Below are 16554 nucleotides of genomic sequence, written 5' to 3' on the forward strand. Positions count from 1 at the left end.
AAGCACTTAAAAATTAGACATAGAGCTGGTACCTGCTCCCTCTATGGTAATTGGCCCCACAGCGCACAACACAGCTGCTTCTGAGAAACTCCTGCTCTGAGGCTTCTGCCCCATGTGTGGGCACAGAGCTCCCGGCCTGGCTGAGCTCAGCCGCGACCCCAGCGCAGGCAGCAGCTGGAGCAGGGGGCGCCGGGCTGTAAGGCCAGCCCCGGCCGGAGCTGAGAGGGCTGGGGGGGCTTGCCTTTAAGCTACTCCTAATCTTTTTGCCAGAGCAAAGGCTGCAAAGACCTGCTTTCTTGAACTTTATTGCCATTTTTCAGAAAGCAACAGCCAAACAATTGCCATAGGCCAGGTAGAGAAAGAACCCATCAAGTACAGAGGCACCAGTAATTAGAGCCCCCCACAGCAGGCAGGGACTGACAGACTCTCATCCACTCTTCGCCACCCAGCTTCAGGAACTCAGAACTAGCAACACCCAAACAAACAGGAGCTTCAGCAAGCAAGCAGCACGGAGACAAATGCGGGAAGAAGGGCTGTTTGCCTGCCAGAGCGGCTCTCGCAGTCATCACCAGTCACATTAGGCAAGACCAGGGGCCCTTTAAATCAGGAGCAATGCTTGTCCTGATCCTCTGAGCACAAGCTGCCCTACTGCCCTCCGGCTACGGCAGGATTTATTGAGCTGCTGCAAGCAGCGGCGGTTGAGATGGAATGTAGTATTGGGGGTGGAGAAGGGCAGACAACAGAAGAAAACCCTCACTGGTAACTATTCAGCAGCCTTAGCTCCTGCTGCTCCTGCTCCTCTTCAAGAAGGAACGGCAGGGTCCCCCCCGCCACGCCAGAGCCCACCCTCTGGAGATACTTCCACAGACTGGTGTCTCTCAAAGGTGCTTAGCTCTAGAGTCCTGGGATTCACACTGAAGCACAGCTGCCATCTAGGACTCCCAGTCATCCTCATCCTCCTCGCCTGGGGGCTGCTGTGGGGGTGGGAGGGGCGGTATGGAGTCTGACATCCGAGCAAAGGCACCAGCGGGACTTCCAGGAGCGTCGGGATTTCCTGCGGCTCCTGGGCCTTTCCCTGAAATACCTGGGAGGGAAGCAGAAGCACCGGTGAGCGGGGTGCACACAGGGGCAGGAGAACACACAGGCTTAGCAAGGGTGAGGGGAAAAACGTGCCTCGTAGCACTGCGGCCTCAGCACCCAGGTGCCACAGGCAAGCAGAACTGTGAACCTTTAAGTGCCACGAGAGCTCCCGCAAGGGCTCATTTACCTGAAGCTCCACCTGAGCAAGTCCATGCCCTCCTCTGCCCCGTGAGGACAGCTCCGGTGCCCCGATGGGCGAGGGGACCAGCTACCCCGGCACTGATGAGTCCAAAAGGGTACCTCTGTGCCTCCCTCACCCTGCAGTGCTCCCTCCCGGCAGCTTTCAGGGCCCATCATCAGCCCGTCACACACAACCTGCAGCTCACTGCTCCAGCTGGACGCGAGGGGGGTTCCCCTGCCAGCCCTCTAAACGCGCCCCCAGCCATGCCGCAGCACACCGGCCTGTTCCTGGGGCTGTGGCACAACTGAGGAGCCAGAAACGGCTCGACCTCTTCCCTAGCGGGAAGGAGCAGCCCACCCTGCAAGACATACCTTTGCGCCTCAGCACCAGTTTGTTGAAGAGGTCTGACATCAGATCTCCACCTTGTCCCGTAGCTCTCACTGAAACAGCAAAACCCCGTGAGTCAGATGAGAGGAGTCAGTGTGAACCTAGCACAGGGGTGAAGCGTTCTGCGATACTGTCTTCAGAGTAAGGGGAAAAAAGTACACCCTGCAGTCTTGTGTCATGCCCCTATCTCCTCTCCCACTACAGCCCAGTTTCAGGTCAGGAAAACACCAGGCACCGCAGGGTAACAGCATCCTCTGGGGAGATTCAGGAGCAAGAGGGGCTCGGCCTCTGCAGTTTCACTCTGCCAAACCAGCCGTGTCGATATCCTCACCACTACCCAAACCAACGCACTCAAACTCTCTCAGCCCGGTCCCTTTCTTGGCCCTGGGGTTTCCTGTAACTGCCTCCCACGCAGCACGTGAACTTCAAGCGTGCCTTAAGACAGGCAGGGTGTCCACCAGGAAGATGAATGCCCTCCTGGCCAATGGGGTGCAGCGAGTCCAAAGAGCTTTGAATGGGAAGCACCCGGGACCTTCTGCCAGCCCCTGTGCATTCCTTGTGCTCTTGGCCTGCCAGTCTCCCCCCGGACCTACACCTCCCCGGCCCCGCGCAGGAGTGAGAAAGGTCAGTTCTGCAGAAGAGCCCAGCACCTTGTTCTTGTTCCTTCTGCTTCTTCTTCTCCAGCTTCCTCTCCTTGACGCTGCGGAGGTTGGCCTTCCCGATGCCACCAGCCTGGCGGATGGACTCCAGGAGACTGGCGCGCCCCGTAGAGGGGTTCACCACCTCCTTCGGGGCTCCCTGGACCGCAGCTGCAGGGACGGAAGGACGCAGCGTCAGTGCCCCAGCTGCAGGCCCTGCTCCCGCATCCTGCTGTCTGCTGCCCAGGGCTGCAAGCCGGGCACAGGCTCTCACAGCCCAGCCACGGGGGACTGAAGGCCTGCAGCCCCCCTGCGGGCGGGAGCAGCTCCCCCGTCCAGCGCAGCGTCCCTCATCCCTCAGCTGGGAGGCTGAGAAGCCAGGCGGGAGGGAACTGCGGGCACAGGCTGGAGCCAAGGAGTCGGGTCAGGTTCTGCCGGTGACGCCCAGCCTTACCTGCCGGCACGGCCTTGCTGCTCTCCTCGCTCGCTGTCCCCGCCGGTTCAGGGGGCGCTGCGGGCTGGGGCAGGGGCGGTGGGGGAGGCACGGTTGTTGGCATAACAGGAGGTGGGGGGGGAGGCGGCGGCGGGGGAGGCGGCAGCAGCCCAGGATCTTGAAGGTCTGAAAGATGAAAGAAGCTGTGTCTGAAGAGTCCCAGAGGAGCCACGCTCAGAGCTCCAGCTGAGAGCTTTGCATGTCTCAGTGGCAACAGATTCAAGTCCTGCCGCATGCAGCATGCAGCAGAGAGCTGGCAGCCCGTGCAGCATCTCGTACAGCACGCAGGGCGAGGCGAGGGCTGAGATTCCCCTGCTCGGCCTCGCCCAGCTCCATCCCCCTGAGCCTGCCCCGCTTGCCCAAGGGCATCTTACCAGGCTGCCGCGAGGCGGGCCCCTCCCTGCATACCACGCTCCTTCCTCCCCGCGGTCACTGAGGCCACCCTGACATCCCTGCCAAGGGACTTTCTCCTTGACTCCACTTTCTCCTGGTGAACCCCACTCCGCTTCATCCTTCACCAGGCTGGGAACAGGGACTGGAAATACCTGGTTGCAAAGGCTCCACCGACTCGGTGTTGAAAGTGGGCAGCTCTGGAATGGCGCTGCTGGGCGCGGAGGGTGCGATGCCGGGGCCCAGGTCCGCGCTGTACATGAGGTCCGCAGCAATGCCAGGCAGGTCCGGCAGGTAGGACGGCACGTCGATCTCAGGGACCTGGCCCAGGTCTGGCACGTAGAAATAGTTTTCAGCTACCTAAAAGAAACCCAGAATAGAAAGGTAAGGCAGCAAGCAGGCACTCATTTTCCCTTGCAGCAAGCAGGGGCACTGCAGGGAACAGCCCGGGCAGCAGTCAGAGCTGCCCCCCAGCTGGCCCTACTACCCTCTGCTCTTGTCCCATGGCAGCTGCCCGTGCCCTGAGGCTACTCCCTGCAGAACAGGAAGGGCAAGGCAGGCTGCCCATGGACAAAGAGGTGCAGGACTCTTCCTAGTTTCTTGCCAGTGTACTCTCTCCTCCCACAAACAAGTTTTATGCATCAACCTTTGCAGCCTACATAGGCCAGTCCCTTCTGTTCTAGAAGGAGTTAGCACAAGGGGGATGATCAAGTGATGGAGCCTCCAAACTCCTCTAGAGCTCTGAGGTCTAGCAACAAGGCCAGTCGGTATCAGATGACACTTGTCACACCATCCAGCAAATGCTTCAGCAGAGGAACGACCTACCAAGTTTGAGGGTTTTGTGTCACCCATCAAGCCTACACCAGGACTTCAGGCACAAAACCAGGCAAGGTCCTTCTGACAAGCAGGACATCCTGCAGCCCTATGTGGGGGGCATTCCCCTACCTGCTCTCCACCCTACAGAAGCCCTTTCCTCTCAGAGAACTGAGCACAATCCCTTGAAGGGGAAGCAGCTGCAGCCCCACAGCTACATCTCACCTGCCGGTCCAGCTGTCCCCTTTCAGTGATGGAGAGAGGAGCATCAAACAGCTTCTCCTCCGTCTCTGTTTCCAGAGCCACATGGGTCTTGGTCACTGCTCCAGCCAGAGGATCCAGGAAAACGTACTTCTTGTACCTGTGGGCAGAGGATGAATATTTCAGTGAGGCCACCTCAAGAGTCGAAGCCAGAACAAGCAGCATAGCCAAGAGGTGGAGCACTCCCAGCTGTAGCCTTGGGAAAGTTCCCAGCAGCCTTCGAGCTCCCAACTCAAGCAGGTGGAACACGTGGGGCTCCCCCTCAGTTTCCTTGCAGCCCCTTTTTCCTGCCTCGCTCCTCCACAGCCAGGAGCTGATCAGCTCCCCATCCTTCCAGCACAGCCTCACATTCACCCTGCAGCACAGCCCCACCACGCAAAGCTCAAGAAGGGCTTAAAGAAGCTCTCCAATGTGGAGGAACCATGAAGCAAAGCCCAATGGGAAAGAGAACTGCAGTGTGTGAGGCAGTAGAGACATCAGGGCAGTGACAGTGGTCAAATGTTGCTGTGAGAAGCCATCAGGAGGAGGAGTACCTAGGCAGGCACGTGGGGCAGAGAAGGGCAGGAGTGGCAGCAGCTCTCAAAGGCCGGCAAGAACTTACAGCAGGATGACAGAAATAACTGCGTTAGGGAAGGGAAGCGTAAAGTTGGGTTGAAAGCAGGTGAGCGGAGGATTCCTCCCAAGGGGGAGGGTGGGGAAGAAAGGGTTGCTAGCTAGGAGCTAGCTGAGAGGCACCAAACCCTGTCCCATCCAGAGCCCGGTATGCAAGCTCCCCAGGAAAGCAAGCCAGCTCACAGGTTCTCTGTGGTGTTGAAGAGCAGCAGGGAGCTGAGGGAGCTGATGTTCCTGGGGAGGCTGCCAAGACCTTCTTCTGCATCATCCTCCTGGTGAATTTTGGTGCTCACGCACAGAGGGAAGTACTTGAGCTTCTCCTGCAAGAAGACGGACAACAGTTGGCAAGACACTAAAAGCACAACCACTGCGACAGCTCTGCCCAGCCACCACAACCCACGCTGCTGGATCCACTGCGGGGTCTGGGAACCCTCCTGCTTCCTCTCCTCCTCCCTTTGAGAGAGGAAGCACACGGACAACATTGGAACCCCACACTCATGACAAATCTCAGCAGTTCAGACTCACAGAAACTACTTTTGGTGCCACAGATGGGTCATACAAACTGGTGTTTCCGTGGCAAGAATCCACCAAAATAAAACCACCATTTGGGCACTACAGCCAGAGGCAGGGATCGAGCACCTCCATCCAAAAGGTATTTGCTATAGTGTCTCCATCTGGGGTATACCAGACATTTTTTATGCAGGCAAAGCCCCCCAACATGTCTGTTACCTCCCCTCTGCTGTCTTCAGCTGATGTTTTAGGAGATGTGATCCCACTGCGGGGGTACACGGGGGAGACAAAGGAAAAAGAGGTTAGGAAAAAAAACGCGTGCCTTTGCTAGGCAGATCAGGCAGAAGGGAGTGTGCAGGGTGGAACGTGCCAGATGGTTTTGCAAAGCCTGGGGGATTTGCAGGAGTTTTCAACTCTAATGAACTGAAATATCCTCTCTCTTGGTTCTAAAACTTCATGCATAATATATAGAACTCCCTTTAGAAAAGGACTTATTACATCTGAACTACTTGACTTTTATAGAGCAGAGGAATTGCCATCCCAGATCAGACCAGTATTTCAGCCAGCATGACAGCACCCACTGCCAGGTACTCTGGGGGATGATGTTCGGCGCCCAGAACATGCTTTGCTGCACGCACTGCACCAGAGGGAGGAAAGCATTGAGTCCCTGAACCCACAGAAAGCCTCTGAAACAACAAACCTTCATCCCAGTCCCCTCCCCACACCTGTCCTCAGCCCCTTCACAATTCCCCTTCTTTCTTCACAGTCAAACTAGGACAAGCAGCAGCCTCACAGATCTGAGCTGCTAGAGCTGCAGACGAGAAGACACCAGAGAGCTAACCAGGACAGTCTGTCAAATTAAATATTTGGCCCCACTCTTGTGGTTTGCTTCTGTCACCAGACGATGACCAAATGTGCCACTTCAAACACTGCCTACAGCTTCCTGCCGCCTCACTACTCCCAGCAGCTCTGCTCTGCCCCACTCTGAGCCCTTCTCCCCTGGTTGTACTTGTATGGGGAAACGGGAGACCACTCTTGGTTCAGCTGTAAGACCACATCTCAGCAACACAAGCAGTTTCTGCTCCTCGAAATTTCAGGTACTGGGTTCAGGAGCCAGAAATACTGGGAAATGGCTTAGTCACAGCTCAGCAAATCCACTGGAAGTCTGTATGGTGCTCTGAGACTTTAAAATGCTATAAGAAAAGACAGGGAGGTTTTTATTTTTTATTTTCCCCTCAGATAATGCATTCCAACTTGTGAAAAGTACCCTGAAATAAACACCCTGAATTTCTGCGGCAGCAAGTAGGCAAAACTATATAACTTGTTACTTAGAGACTATAGAAGCAGAGATTCAGAAATAAAGGTTCTTTTGATTATTAATATTCATTGCCCAATGTTTAATTTTTTAAGCATGAGGGAGTACTGATGTTTTTGCTAGAACTGTTCACACACTTAGCCCTCAAGTCAAATATACTTTTTTAAGTCTCTCTTTGTAGATTTCAATTAGCACTGGAAGACTGTGCATCACCGTAAGGGTGGAGCGAGAAACCAACCATTACTTACTTCTGCTTATAAGTCTAAGCTAAGGCAGTTATAAAAGCACTAAGCATATTACTCTGAAATGTAAATCCTTTTAATTTAAATGCCGCCAAAGACCCAGTCTTACTCAAAATACCTGGATCTGTTTTGAAATTTAGAATAGGCACCAGCCATCAATAACATCCTGCAGCTGCGAACTCTGCGAGCTCAGACGTCATTTAAAAATGAGTTTTCTTAAAGCGACACTAAGGCTGCAAGCCAAAGGTTTAGCAGCCTGACGTATCCAACACCCGAACCTGGTGCTTTGGCCCTGGCAGGATCACATGCCTACGTACGGTGTGTTTCCAGGTATTTTTTTCCCGATGAGCCTATGGCTAAAAATCTATAAAGTCACCCTGGTTCTCAAGGTTAAGTAAACAGACACTCTTAGGAAGGGAGCTGGAGTGACACATCAGAACGCCCCTTCCCTCCCGTGCTCGTGCAGCTCTGAGGCTAGCTGGCACCTGAAGGTTAGGAAGTGCCAAAAAGCCTGTTCAGCCTCCCTCAGCCCATCACGGACTCTGCAGACCTCACGAGGACATCTGAAGCTACTGGCGTTGCTGATGCCCAGCAAGGTTACTCCAGTAACCCGTAACTTTCGCTGGGACCTCTTCCCAATCCCAGACGGACCACGTTTCCCACACTCCACAGGAAAACCCCATTTCCTGGCCTCCTGAGGGGCACCTGCAGCACCGGGACACAGCTCCCACCTTGAAGGCAGTGCCCAGCACCTCAGAAGCCTGAGGGGCTGAGCCAACTCACCTTTAACCACGCTAGCTGCTATCACGGCCACGGGCAAGGCAAGGGCATCAGGCTTACCCTGAGGACACCATCTCTGGTGTTCTTAGCTCTCGTTGCTTATTCTACCAACATAAAGCATCCTCTCAACAGCCGAGTTTTCATTTGCTTGGGGTGTAGAGGGGCCAAGGAGAGTTTCCCAGAAGGAAAACATTTTTTTAAATAAAACTGCAGAACCACACACAATTCTATCTGAACTGCTTTCGCCCCAGAGCACAAACCCTAAGTGCTCAGCACAGGCTGCCACCACTTACTCTCAAACTGACATGAGGAGAGCTTGCTTTCCTGGTAGGGCATGTGTGCGTGTGTGTGTGTGTGAGTGAAGTTAGCAAAGGCCACCGTGACTGCTCCCAGCAAAGAGGCCCTCATTAGAAGTGAAAACAGGCGGTGAGCCTCTGCTGAAAGCCCTGAATAATTGAGGAGGATATAAATGCAAACATTAGACTTCCCTCTGTCACATTTCATTACTGCAAGGCGTATCAGGCTCCTTGCTCGGCTGTGGCTAAGAAGGGCCTGTCCCCCTGGATGGTGCTGGGGCCACACTGAGCCCCGCTCTGCCAGCGGCTGCTTCTATCATTCATGAGCCGGCAGCCTCCTGCCAGTACAGCGGCGTCCCCCCGCCCCACGCGGCTGTGCAGTTCCACGTAGGGCTGGGGGGACAAAGCCAGAGGCCCAAGGGAGACCAGCAAACCCAAGGGAGGACCGAAAGTCACGGGAGGAGGGGAAGGAACACCAGCATCCCGTGGGGCCTGCAGAAGTCCCCACGATTAAAGCTCAGGGAAGTTTAGTGTGATAAATTATTCAGTAGCAGGTTTATTTTTGGGCCAAGGCACGCAAGGATGAGGAAGGAAGTCTCTTAAGGTGTGGCAGCAGGGAATGTGTCAGGTTGAACCCTGACCTGCCAGTTAGAGCACATCTGCTGCTCCCAGCACGGTGCATACACAGCAACCTGTCTTCTCCTCCTCCAACCCAGGCAAGGGGATGTTGACCCAGATTGCTGGAGAGTTCCTTGGCAGCATTTCACACCAAACCACCGCTTCTCAGACCTCCCCAGGTAGCCTCTCCCTGCCACTCAGCCCACAGGCTAAACAGGAACTCGACATTTCAGGACCTCCTTCACCAGCTGCAGACAACAGATATCCTGCTCCCCACCTACATCCTAAAGCCCCGGTCTACTTCATCAAAGAGACGGACAGCCTCCCAGTTGCTTTACTTGTTCCTCTCAAGGTCTTTTCTCCTATTCCTTACCTGCAGAGATTTCTCATCCAGCATTCGGTGCTTGCTCTGAATCTTGTGTCTTGGCCATTTCTGTTTAGCTGGGTCTTCTGCACCAGCAAAAATTGAGCTGTACTCTTGCAGCCGCTCAGGGGCAGGGTACTTGGCACTGGAAAATACCTGTGGGGAGACAAGGAGGAAATTAAAAATCCCAGCGACGAAGCAGTCCTACATTATAGAAACACACGGAGTGGATTAAGGCACATCATTTGTGCTGCCAGTGAGAATGGACAGCCCTGGGGTCAACGGGCTCCTAGGGGCTATCTGTGCAGACCCCACCATGCGTGAACCATCAATTTTGAAAGTGGAACTTAGCAGCAGGAGGTCACAGGTGAAGAGACTTCCACTTGCAGGAAGGACGTGGAATTAAACTGTAAAATTTAACTGTATTAAATGGAGCAGGAATGGGAAGAGGAGGACTTTCACCAGTGTTACACAGCTCACAGGGATAAACATGCACCGAAGGGGAGGCTCTCTAAAAGCAGTTTCCATTCAAATAATGAAAGAGTGTAAGAGCCTGAAAGGAGAGGGTGCTCAGCTTAGTGCAGCACGATACTTTTGATTTCTCAGGAAGTATTTGGGGCAACAACTTACACAGGCATCATAAGGCCAGGAACTGGGTGGTCTATGGGTTTACAAATCACTGATTGGCTTTGTCAGGAAGAGGGCTCTTAGCGCAACTCCTGCTCAGAAGCAAGGCATGGGGAGGTGGATGGGCAGCAGCAGAAGCTAAGCGTCTGTTCTTCTGCAGAGCTTGCTTCAGGGGTAAAGAGAGAAGTGGAAGGAAGAAGGGTGGCCATGCAGCCTCACTACCTTAATAGCCTTCTTGCTGCCCTTTATCTTCTCAATCTTTGCCTGTGCAAGGGTGACTCTCTCACTGATGGCTTGAAGTTGTGCCCGGCTGGCCTCCACCCGCTGAGAGATCCTAAGGAGCAAGCACAGTGCTTAAGGGTAAGAATCCAAAACCAGGGATTTTTTGGCAACAGCCAGTGCCCAGGCCAAGGGGAAGGATGTGAATCTCAGTGTCTGGATTGTTTCATAGGATAAAGTAGTACTGGGAGAGAAGTGCTCGTCCTGGTCCCGTGACGAGTTTTGTGTGCTCCAACGTGAAACTAAGTCAGGTCTGTGGCTCACAGCCCAACATTCCTCTTGCTGGTTGAGGCACAGCGCAGAAAATTGGAGAACTGCAGGACAGCAGACTGCAGAAACATCTCATTGCAGAGACTGCTAATAAGAAAGCCACAGCCGGTTATCACCTGCCAACATATTTTAAATAAAAATAGTTTCTTAAAAACGAACAGGCATCACATGCCACTGAGCAGAGCTGAGAACGCGCGAGGCTTATCCTGCCCTCTGCTCCACCAGCAGTGTGGTGCGTGACTCCCTCCTTGCTGCTCTGCAGCTTTGTGATTCAGTTTCTGCATCAGCTAAGCAACATTAGGTCCTCATTTGGAGCAATAATGTCTGCTAACTCGTGTAACGTTTGCATGACTAGATCAGCATCAAAATGCTTTGGCACCGGGGAGAAAAGCGCTCTGTGACAGCAGGGGACAGCATCACCGGTTAAGTACCTCTGCGTTCACCACGTGGACACGTCCCCTTTCCCACAAAGCTTACAGCAGGCACCTTGCAGCAAAGAGTGTGACAAACCACCAGCACACTGCACGCTGTCACTACCGCGCTGTAGGAACTGTTACACAAATTCAGCCAGAGGAGAGCTACTGGGACCGGGCACCAGCAGCAGGTAACTACACAGTCACCTTCTCAGAAGAGACTTTCCTTCCCCGTGCATAACTTGTACGTGTGCCCTAGCTTCAAGCTCAAAAGCTGACAGTTGTTCTAAAAATTCATCCCAGTAACAAAACCAGCACGGAATATTTTTATGGCTATACAATCTAGCAGGAGACACCATACTCCGCTTTGGCACTGTTTTGTAGCAATGAGTTCCATCGGATCATTTTGTGCCTGTGAAAATCAATCTCAAGTATTGTCTTTAAATTTCATCAGAAGTCCCCCTTTGCAATTAGGTAGAGAACTCCATGCTTTTTTCACTCTGTCTGTGTAATTCCTTTTAGCAACACAGTTGACATCAGCAGCGATCCATGATTCCCACTTTCCAACTGCACCAAACCCGTCTTTTCAAGTGCTTTCACTCAGTACAACACCTCTTCTCCTACAGTACAAAAACAGACTCCGCTAAAGGCCCCTCGCTGGTTGCAGCTAGTGAAAAAACAGAAAGTACGAGCAACCTGTTCTCCTTGTACCGTTCTGAAAGACCCCCACTTCCATCTCTAACCAGCTCTAAGTGTTTCTGTTTGTTTATAACCATGCAGTCCTCTTTTGGAGGACATAAAAATGCTTCCTCATGCATAGGGCAGGAGAGCACACAGCCGGTTCCTACTTTATTCTTTTTGGAGTGGGAGATGAGTGAAACCAAACCTCATGAGGTTCTGCCTCTCCGTATCACTCTCCACTTCTCCATTCTTTTATTTTAAATAGAGCCTAACAGCTTGTATTTTGTACCAACACCAAGAACAAATCTGTTCATGGTTTCCTTCCCACACCCTCCCTCTGTCTCAGAGGAGGAAGTCCACATCGTTCATATCCTGGATGCTTCTCAGAGCAGTTTATGTTGCTCCTTTTAGCGTGCATTTCCTAGCACCTGTCTGCAGCAAATTTCCTGTGTCACAGGGTTGTCCCATTGCCTCGTTTTGTTCAAGCGTGAGGTGCCTCTGAAGGACCTAAGCCTTCCCTAACTGGCCTTCCCAGCAAATTTTCCTACCTCACAGTTTACCTCTTTTGCAGATGTTTCATAATTGTATTGACTGACTCTATTCCCAGCACTGCTCCTGGGGGCACCTGCCTATTTTTACTTCCTTCAAAACTGAAAAAAATAATTGGCCATTTATTTCTGCTTTGCCTTTCTCCCTTAAATCAATGATGTAATTTTTCCTCTCACCTGTGAGCAGACCTATATCCTAGAAGAAAGCAACAAAGCCTTCCTGAAGCTCTAAATAAAAGCAAGGTTTCAACTGCCTTTTAGCAAGCACTCTGCTGTCTCCTGTACCCAGTTCTCAGGGGCCAACAACGCACACGTTTCTCTCCCAGACCGAAGTGTTAAGCAAATACTCATGCTGAGACCTGAAAACCTGTAACCATTCTCCTCACTCTTACTCCATGAATGTGAGTGGATCAAGTGAAGCAGCAAATGCTGCACTTGCTCCCTTCTCTGCCCTGTATCATCACCACTGCTTTCAACTCTTCCCCTCCCTTCCCACACTCACTCTTTCTCCAACCAGGAAGAAGCAAGAAAGTTTTTGCAGCACCACCCCAACCCCAGGACTCTGCAGCAGCACTGGAAACAACTCCCCAAAAGACTCAGAGCAACACTCTGCCAGAGCTGACGGCAGGCCGGGCTCTGAGACCAGCTCTGCCTTGACCTTGCCAAGATCCCACATGCAGGACGTCTCCAGCATGAGACAGCAACCTGAGAAGTGAGAACTGAATGTGGATTTTGCTAGCTTGGGCTCAATCCTCAGAGCCCACAATGACATTTTCTAGGAAAGTCATTCCCAGAACTCTCTGCTTTAGAGAGGCTTACTGTTGCCCTCTCCCAGGATTCAACCAGGATGAAGAGTCCCAGGTATCCTTAGCGTTCATGCTTAACCACTTCCACACTGAACATTCATCCTACTGGATATCTGGCGTGGGAGAGGAATGGTGCCACAACTCCCTTTATGTCCACACCAGACACAGGCAACGCATCACCTGTTACAAAGCACTTCTCGGTACGGGGGTACCGCTACCTCCTGCAGTGCAGGAGGGCATCAGGAAGACAAGCACCTCTCAGCTCACAGTGCTGCACATCTCCCTCTCATTTAAGGTTTGCTGGGACCTCTCATAAAAAGAAGGCATCTCTAAAACCAGGGCATGACTGGCAAACACCGTGCTCTCGCTGCAACAGAAATGATGCATCCAGAAGGGAAAGAAGGAAGCTTCTCTATCTACAGCTTCACCTTGCCCTCCTAACCCCAAACAACCAAGGGATTACACTCACCCACTGAAAGGCAGCATAAGACAGACTGATTGCTCCCAGCACAAGCTGGGGAAGTTGCCCAGTGCCAGCTCAGGCATTTTTAACGATTATGGCTACTCCTGGAGGCACCCCGTGCTTTGTCCTGGGATCTCCACTCTAAGATTTGCCAGTCTAAACCCACTGACGTTAGGAGATCTGCCAGAAACCTTCACCTGAGGTGGTACAGATGCAGGCCTACAACACAGAAGGAATACACACCAGTCTGCAGAATGGATTTATTTGTTGCTGAGCAAGGTAACTATCAAAAAAAAAGATTAAACCCCCTCAATCCAACAAATAACGTACAGGCTCCTAAAAATGCATAACTTATGTATGTACAGTTCAAGTTACAGCTGCGTATGTTGGTTATAAGGGACGATATATCATACAGACACTGAAAAAATACATGGAAAAAACAAACAACACATGCTCAAGCATCCTCCAGCAACTTCAGTATTTCTCCTGCTGCGGAAACTGAGCTTACTCGCAGGAGCCAAATTGCTGTTTATAAAGAAAGGAAACCTGAAGGATTGGAGGGGCCTAAACCCAAGGGTTTCCAGGGCAAAGTGCTTGAGGCAGGGCTGCAGTTGGACTTCAACCTCTGTTTAGGAAGGAGTGAGTGACTGAGTGGTGTTTATTTAAAAGGGAATGGCAAGATGGGCAGGAGGAGCAAGTGTTTATAAAATGGTCCATTTACTGCCCCTCAGAATCCTGCACTCAGGCAGCTGAGAATACCATCAGCACCTGAACCTACCCTGTGCCCATCCGATTAGTCACTGCTGTGTTATTTTGCTCTCGGTGCTCTTTTCTGCTTCACAAACTCCTGTAGTTGGATTCAATGCGACTGGAGTTGCAAAAAAGCAGGAGGCGTACAGCACCAGCCCCCCTGCCTTGGGCAGCATGCATGCTCTGGGACAAGCGAAAGGGGAGCATGCAGAAGAAAGGAGAATGTACCACCTGCCTTCAAAACCTGGGCACAGAGCCAAACCAACCTCCCCAGCCCAGCACTGTTCTTTCAGGAAGTAATACATGTGGCAGATTAAATCTATCTAGTAGATTATCTCATAATCCATACAGACTTTCATTTTTATCTATGCAGATATTAAAGCCAATCTTTCATCTGCTTTGATTCAAGCTTTCACATTCTCTGTCCCTCTGAAGTCTTTTTACACACAAGCTCCCCTTCTTGCCCTCAATGTACATCTCATTGCTTCTTTCTCCTAAAGCCCTCACCTTGCTGTCTGGTGCTCGACTCCATTTTAGAGGTGACTCCCTCAAAGCACCCACAGTGGTTCTCAGGAACACTTATCCCACCTCACCACTGCCCTTCCTGGCCCCGTATCTTCTATCTCATCTGCAGCCACAGAGCTGATCATTTCTGATTATCTCCTTATAACTTCTCTGATAATCCTCACATTCAGGTGGCTACTGAAAGACCTCCCTAGCTGCATCTGTGTCTGCTCAGAGGGGAAAAAACAATTGTTATCTTACTACCACAGGAAAAGGACACGAAGCATTAGGCATTTGGCATGCAGGACACTGGACTCTGCCGGTCAATTGCCAGCACTGGTAATAATCCCATATTCCTATTAGTGTCTCCAAGCACTTCACAATGCCAAAAAAAAAATGTGATTTTTATCACCTATACTTTCTTGGGATCAGACAGCACCAGAAAAATGTTTAAAATCAGAGCAGGTTTGAAGGTAGGCTGACAGGTTATCAGAAAGGTGACTGAGCAAAGCAGCTTGAGGAAAGACAGAATTCAGCTGGAGGGAACTATCACAGCAGAAGCAGGGCTTTTGCTGTCCATGTTGAGCGCACGTATCACCCAAAAGTGACAGGGATGACAAAACTTGGGAATTGGAAGGGAGAAGAGGTGAGTTCCACATCAAGGTGAACGAGAAAGACAAGGCAGCTGAGTCTGGGAGCAAACCTCTCTGGAATACCAAAGAACTTCAATTTCATGTCTGAAGTACAAAAGTAAGTGATCAACCAAGGAGAAAGAACATTGCAGAGCAGAATGAGTAACTAAGTTGCACAGGAGGATAAGCAGCCCAAGTATTAAATGACTTTTCCCTTAAATGAGGACTGTACACATCACAGCCAGCCAGACTTCTGGTCTCCTCCCAGCGCAGGCTCCAGCCCTGAGCGATAGCAGGGAAATGCTTGGTGTTGTTCTAAACTTCTAGGTACGTAGGGTAAATTTTTCTATAAACCCCTGGCTTTTTGCCTAAAAGTCAAGCTATTTTTTTTTCCTAACAAATAGTGATTTCATTAAATCCCTCCCTTACTGCAGGAGGTGTGAATTAGAAGGGATGGTGTTTATGGTTCTTGCATTTTATTACATCCCCAGACTCTACAAGCAGCCTGGTGCTGAAGCAAGGTAATGGTGAAGAATATCAGTGCTGGCTGCCGTTCATCCTTCGACGCCACCACTGCAAAACCAGCACAATACCACCAGTGACGTATGAGGTACCATCAGACCTGTAGGACAAGGTTCAGAAGGTTTCCAGAAGTGAGAGGACTAGTGGGGAGGCGAGGAGAGACTACTGCTGGGGGTGGGAAGACATCGTCCCACGATGAAAGCAAAACAAGGTGGTGCTGAGAGTGCTATGCATTCATCTTTCTTCTCAGGCTACAGAGCCCACTTCCTTCCTGAGACTCAGAGACATGTCATTACTCTATTCCATTTGTATGCTGCAGAGAATAATAAAATCTCAAACATTTCCAACTTCTAATTTGTGTAACAGTCTTACTGAAACAAGGCCATGGGCTTTTATGGCTCCTCAGGCTGCTAAAGTGGTGGGGAAACATCAACGTGGGGAAACATCAACATTATCACCCCCAGTGCCCGTAACTCAGGGCTTAGATGCACTATCCACTAGACTGAAACAGGCCTAGAGAGCTAGGCTAGAATTTCTGAGTGCATCCTGGCTGGCTAACAAAGGATAGCGCTTTATGAGGCACTAGTGTGTGCTTCACAAACAGCCTCACCGCAGTGACCAGCGGTCACAAATGGGCTGTGAGAAGCCCGAGTTCCCCTCCCACCACTCCCACACAATGACTCTACCCAGCTGCTAGCGACGTTGCAGAATCGACGGAGAGAGCAAGAGGAAAGCTGCTAAGCCATTCAGTTTACAACGAGCTAGGGGAGCATTCAAAACCTGTTCACAATACCAGTTCACCTCCAAAGTCTGAAAGGCAAAAAGGAAAAACGCATGCTTTTTACAAAAAGCCAAATACATTCAACCACTCAAAGAAAGATCAACTTGTTTGCTTTCTGCTCTTCTCTCTCCTTCATCTTTAAGCATTTTTAAAGTCTTATTTCATGTCTGAGTAAGTGTAATCAGAACCTGTCATCACACACCATCTCTGACAGAAAGAAATCCCAAGTGAGACAGTGCAATCAATGCTCCTTCCTCCATTATGGGCTTGGGTATTATACTAATTAATGTTTATCACA

At 51.3% G+C, this 16554-nt stretch overlaps 1 protein-coding gene across 6 annotated transcripts in view; it reads right to left on the bottom strand.

The window, feature by feature from the left end:
- Positions 1-289: 289 nt before the first annotated feature.
- The window catches only part of WASHC1 (WASH complex subunit 1), a 42628-nt gene continuing 26363 nt past the window's right edge, over positions 290-16554 (bottom strand). For all 6 annotated transcript variants that reach the window (XM_080564274.1, XM_080564275.1, XM_080564271.1 and 3 more), the window contains 9 exons: positions 9830-9941; positions 8990-9136; positions 5039-5175; positions 4208-4343; positions 3325-3529; positions 2741-2905; positions 2299-2457; positions 1633-1701; positions 290-1084 (listed from right to left, as the gene is read on the bottom strand). In XM_080564274.1, the coding sequence (XP_080420400.1) occupies positions 933-1084; positions 1633-1701; positions 2299-2457; positions 2741-2905; positions 3325-3529; positions 4208-4343; positions 5039-5175; positions 8990-9136; positions 9830-9941 (1282 nt within the window). In that variant the 3' untranslated portion in view covers positions 290-932. The remainder of the gene's footprint in view (positions 1085-1632; positions 1702-2298; positions 2458-2740; positions 2906-3324; positions 3530-4207; positions 4344-5038; positions 5176-8989; positions 9137-9829; positions 9942-16554) is intronic.

The sequence above is a fragment of the Anser brachyrhynchus genome, assembly GCF_964034855.1.
Source record: "Anser brachyrhynchus genome assembly, chromosome: 1".
NCBI classification, from domain to species: Eukaryota; Metazoa; Chordata; class Aves; order Anseriformes; family Anatidae; genus Anser; species Anser brachyrhynchus.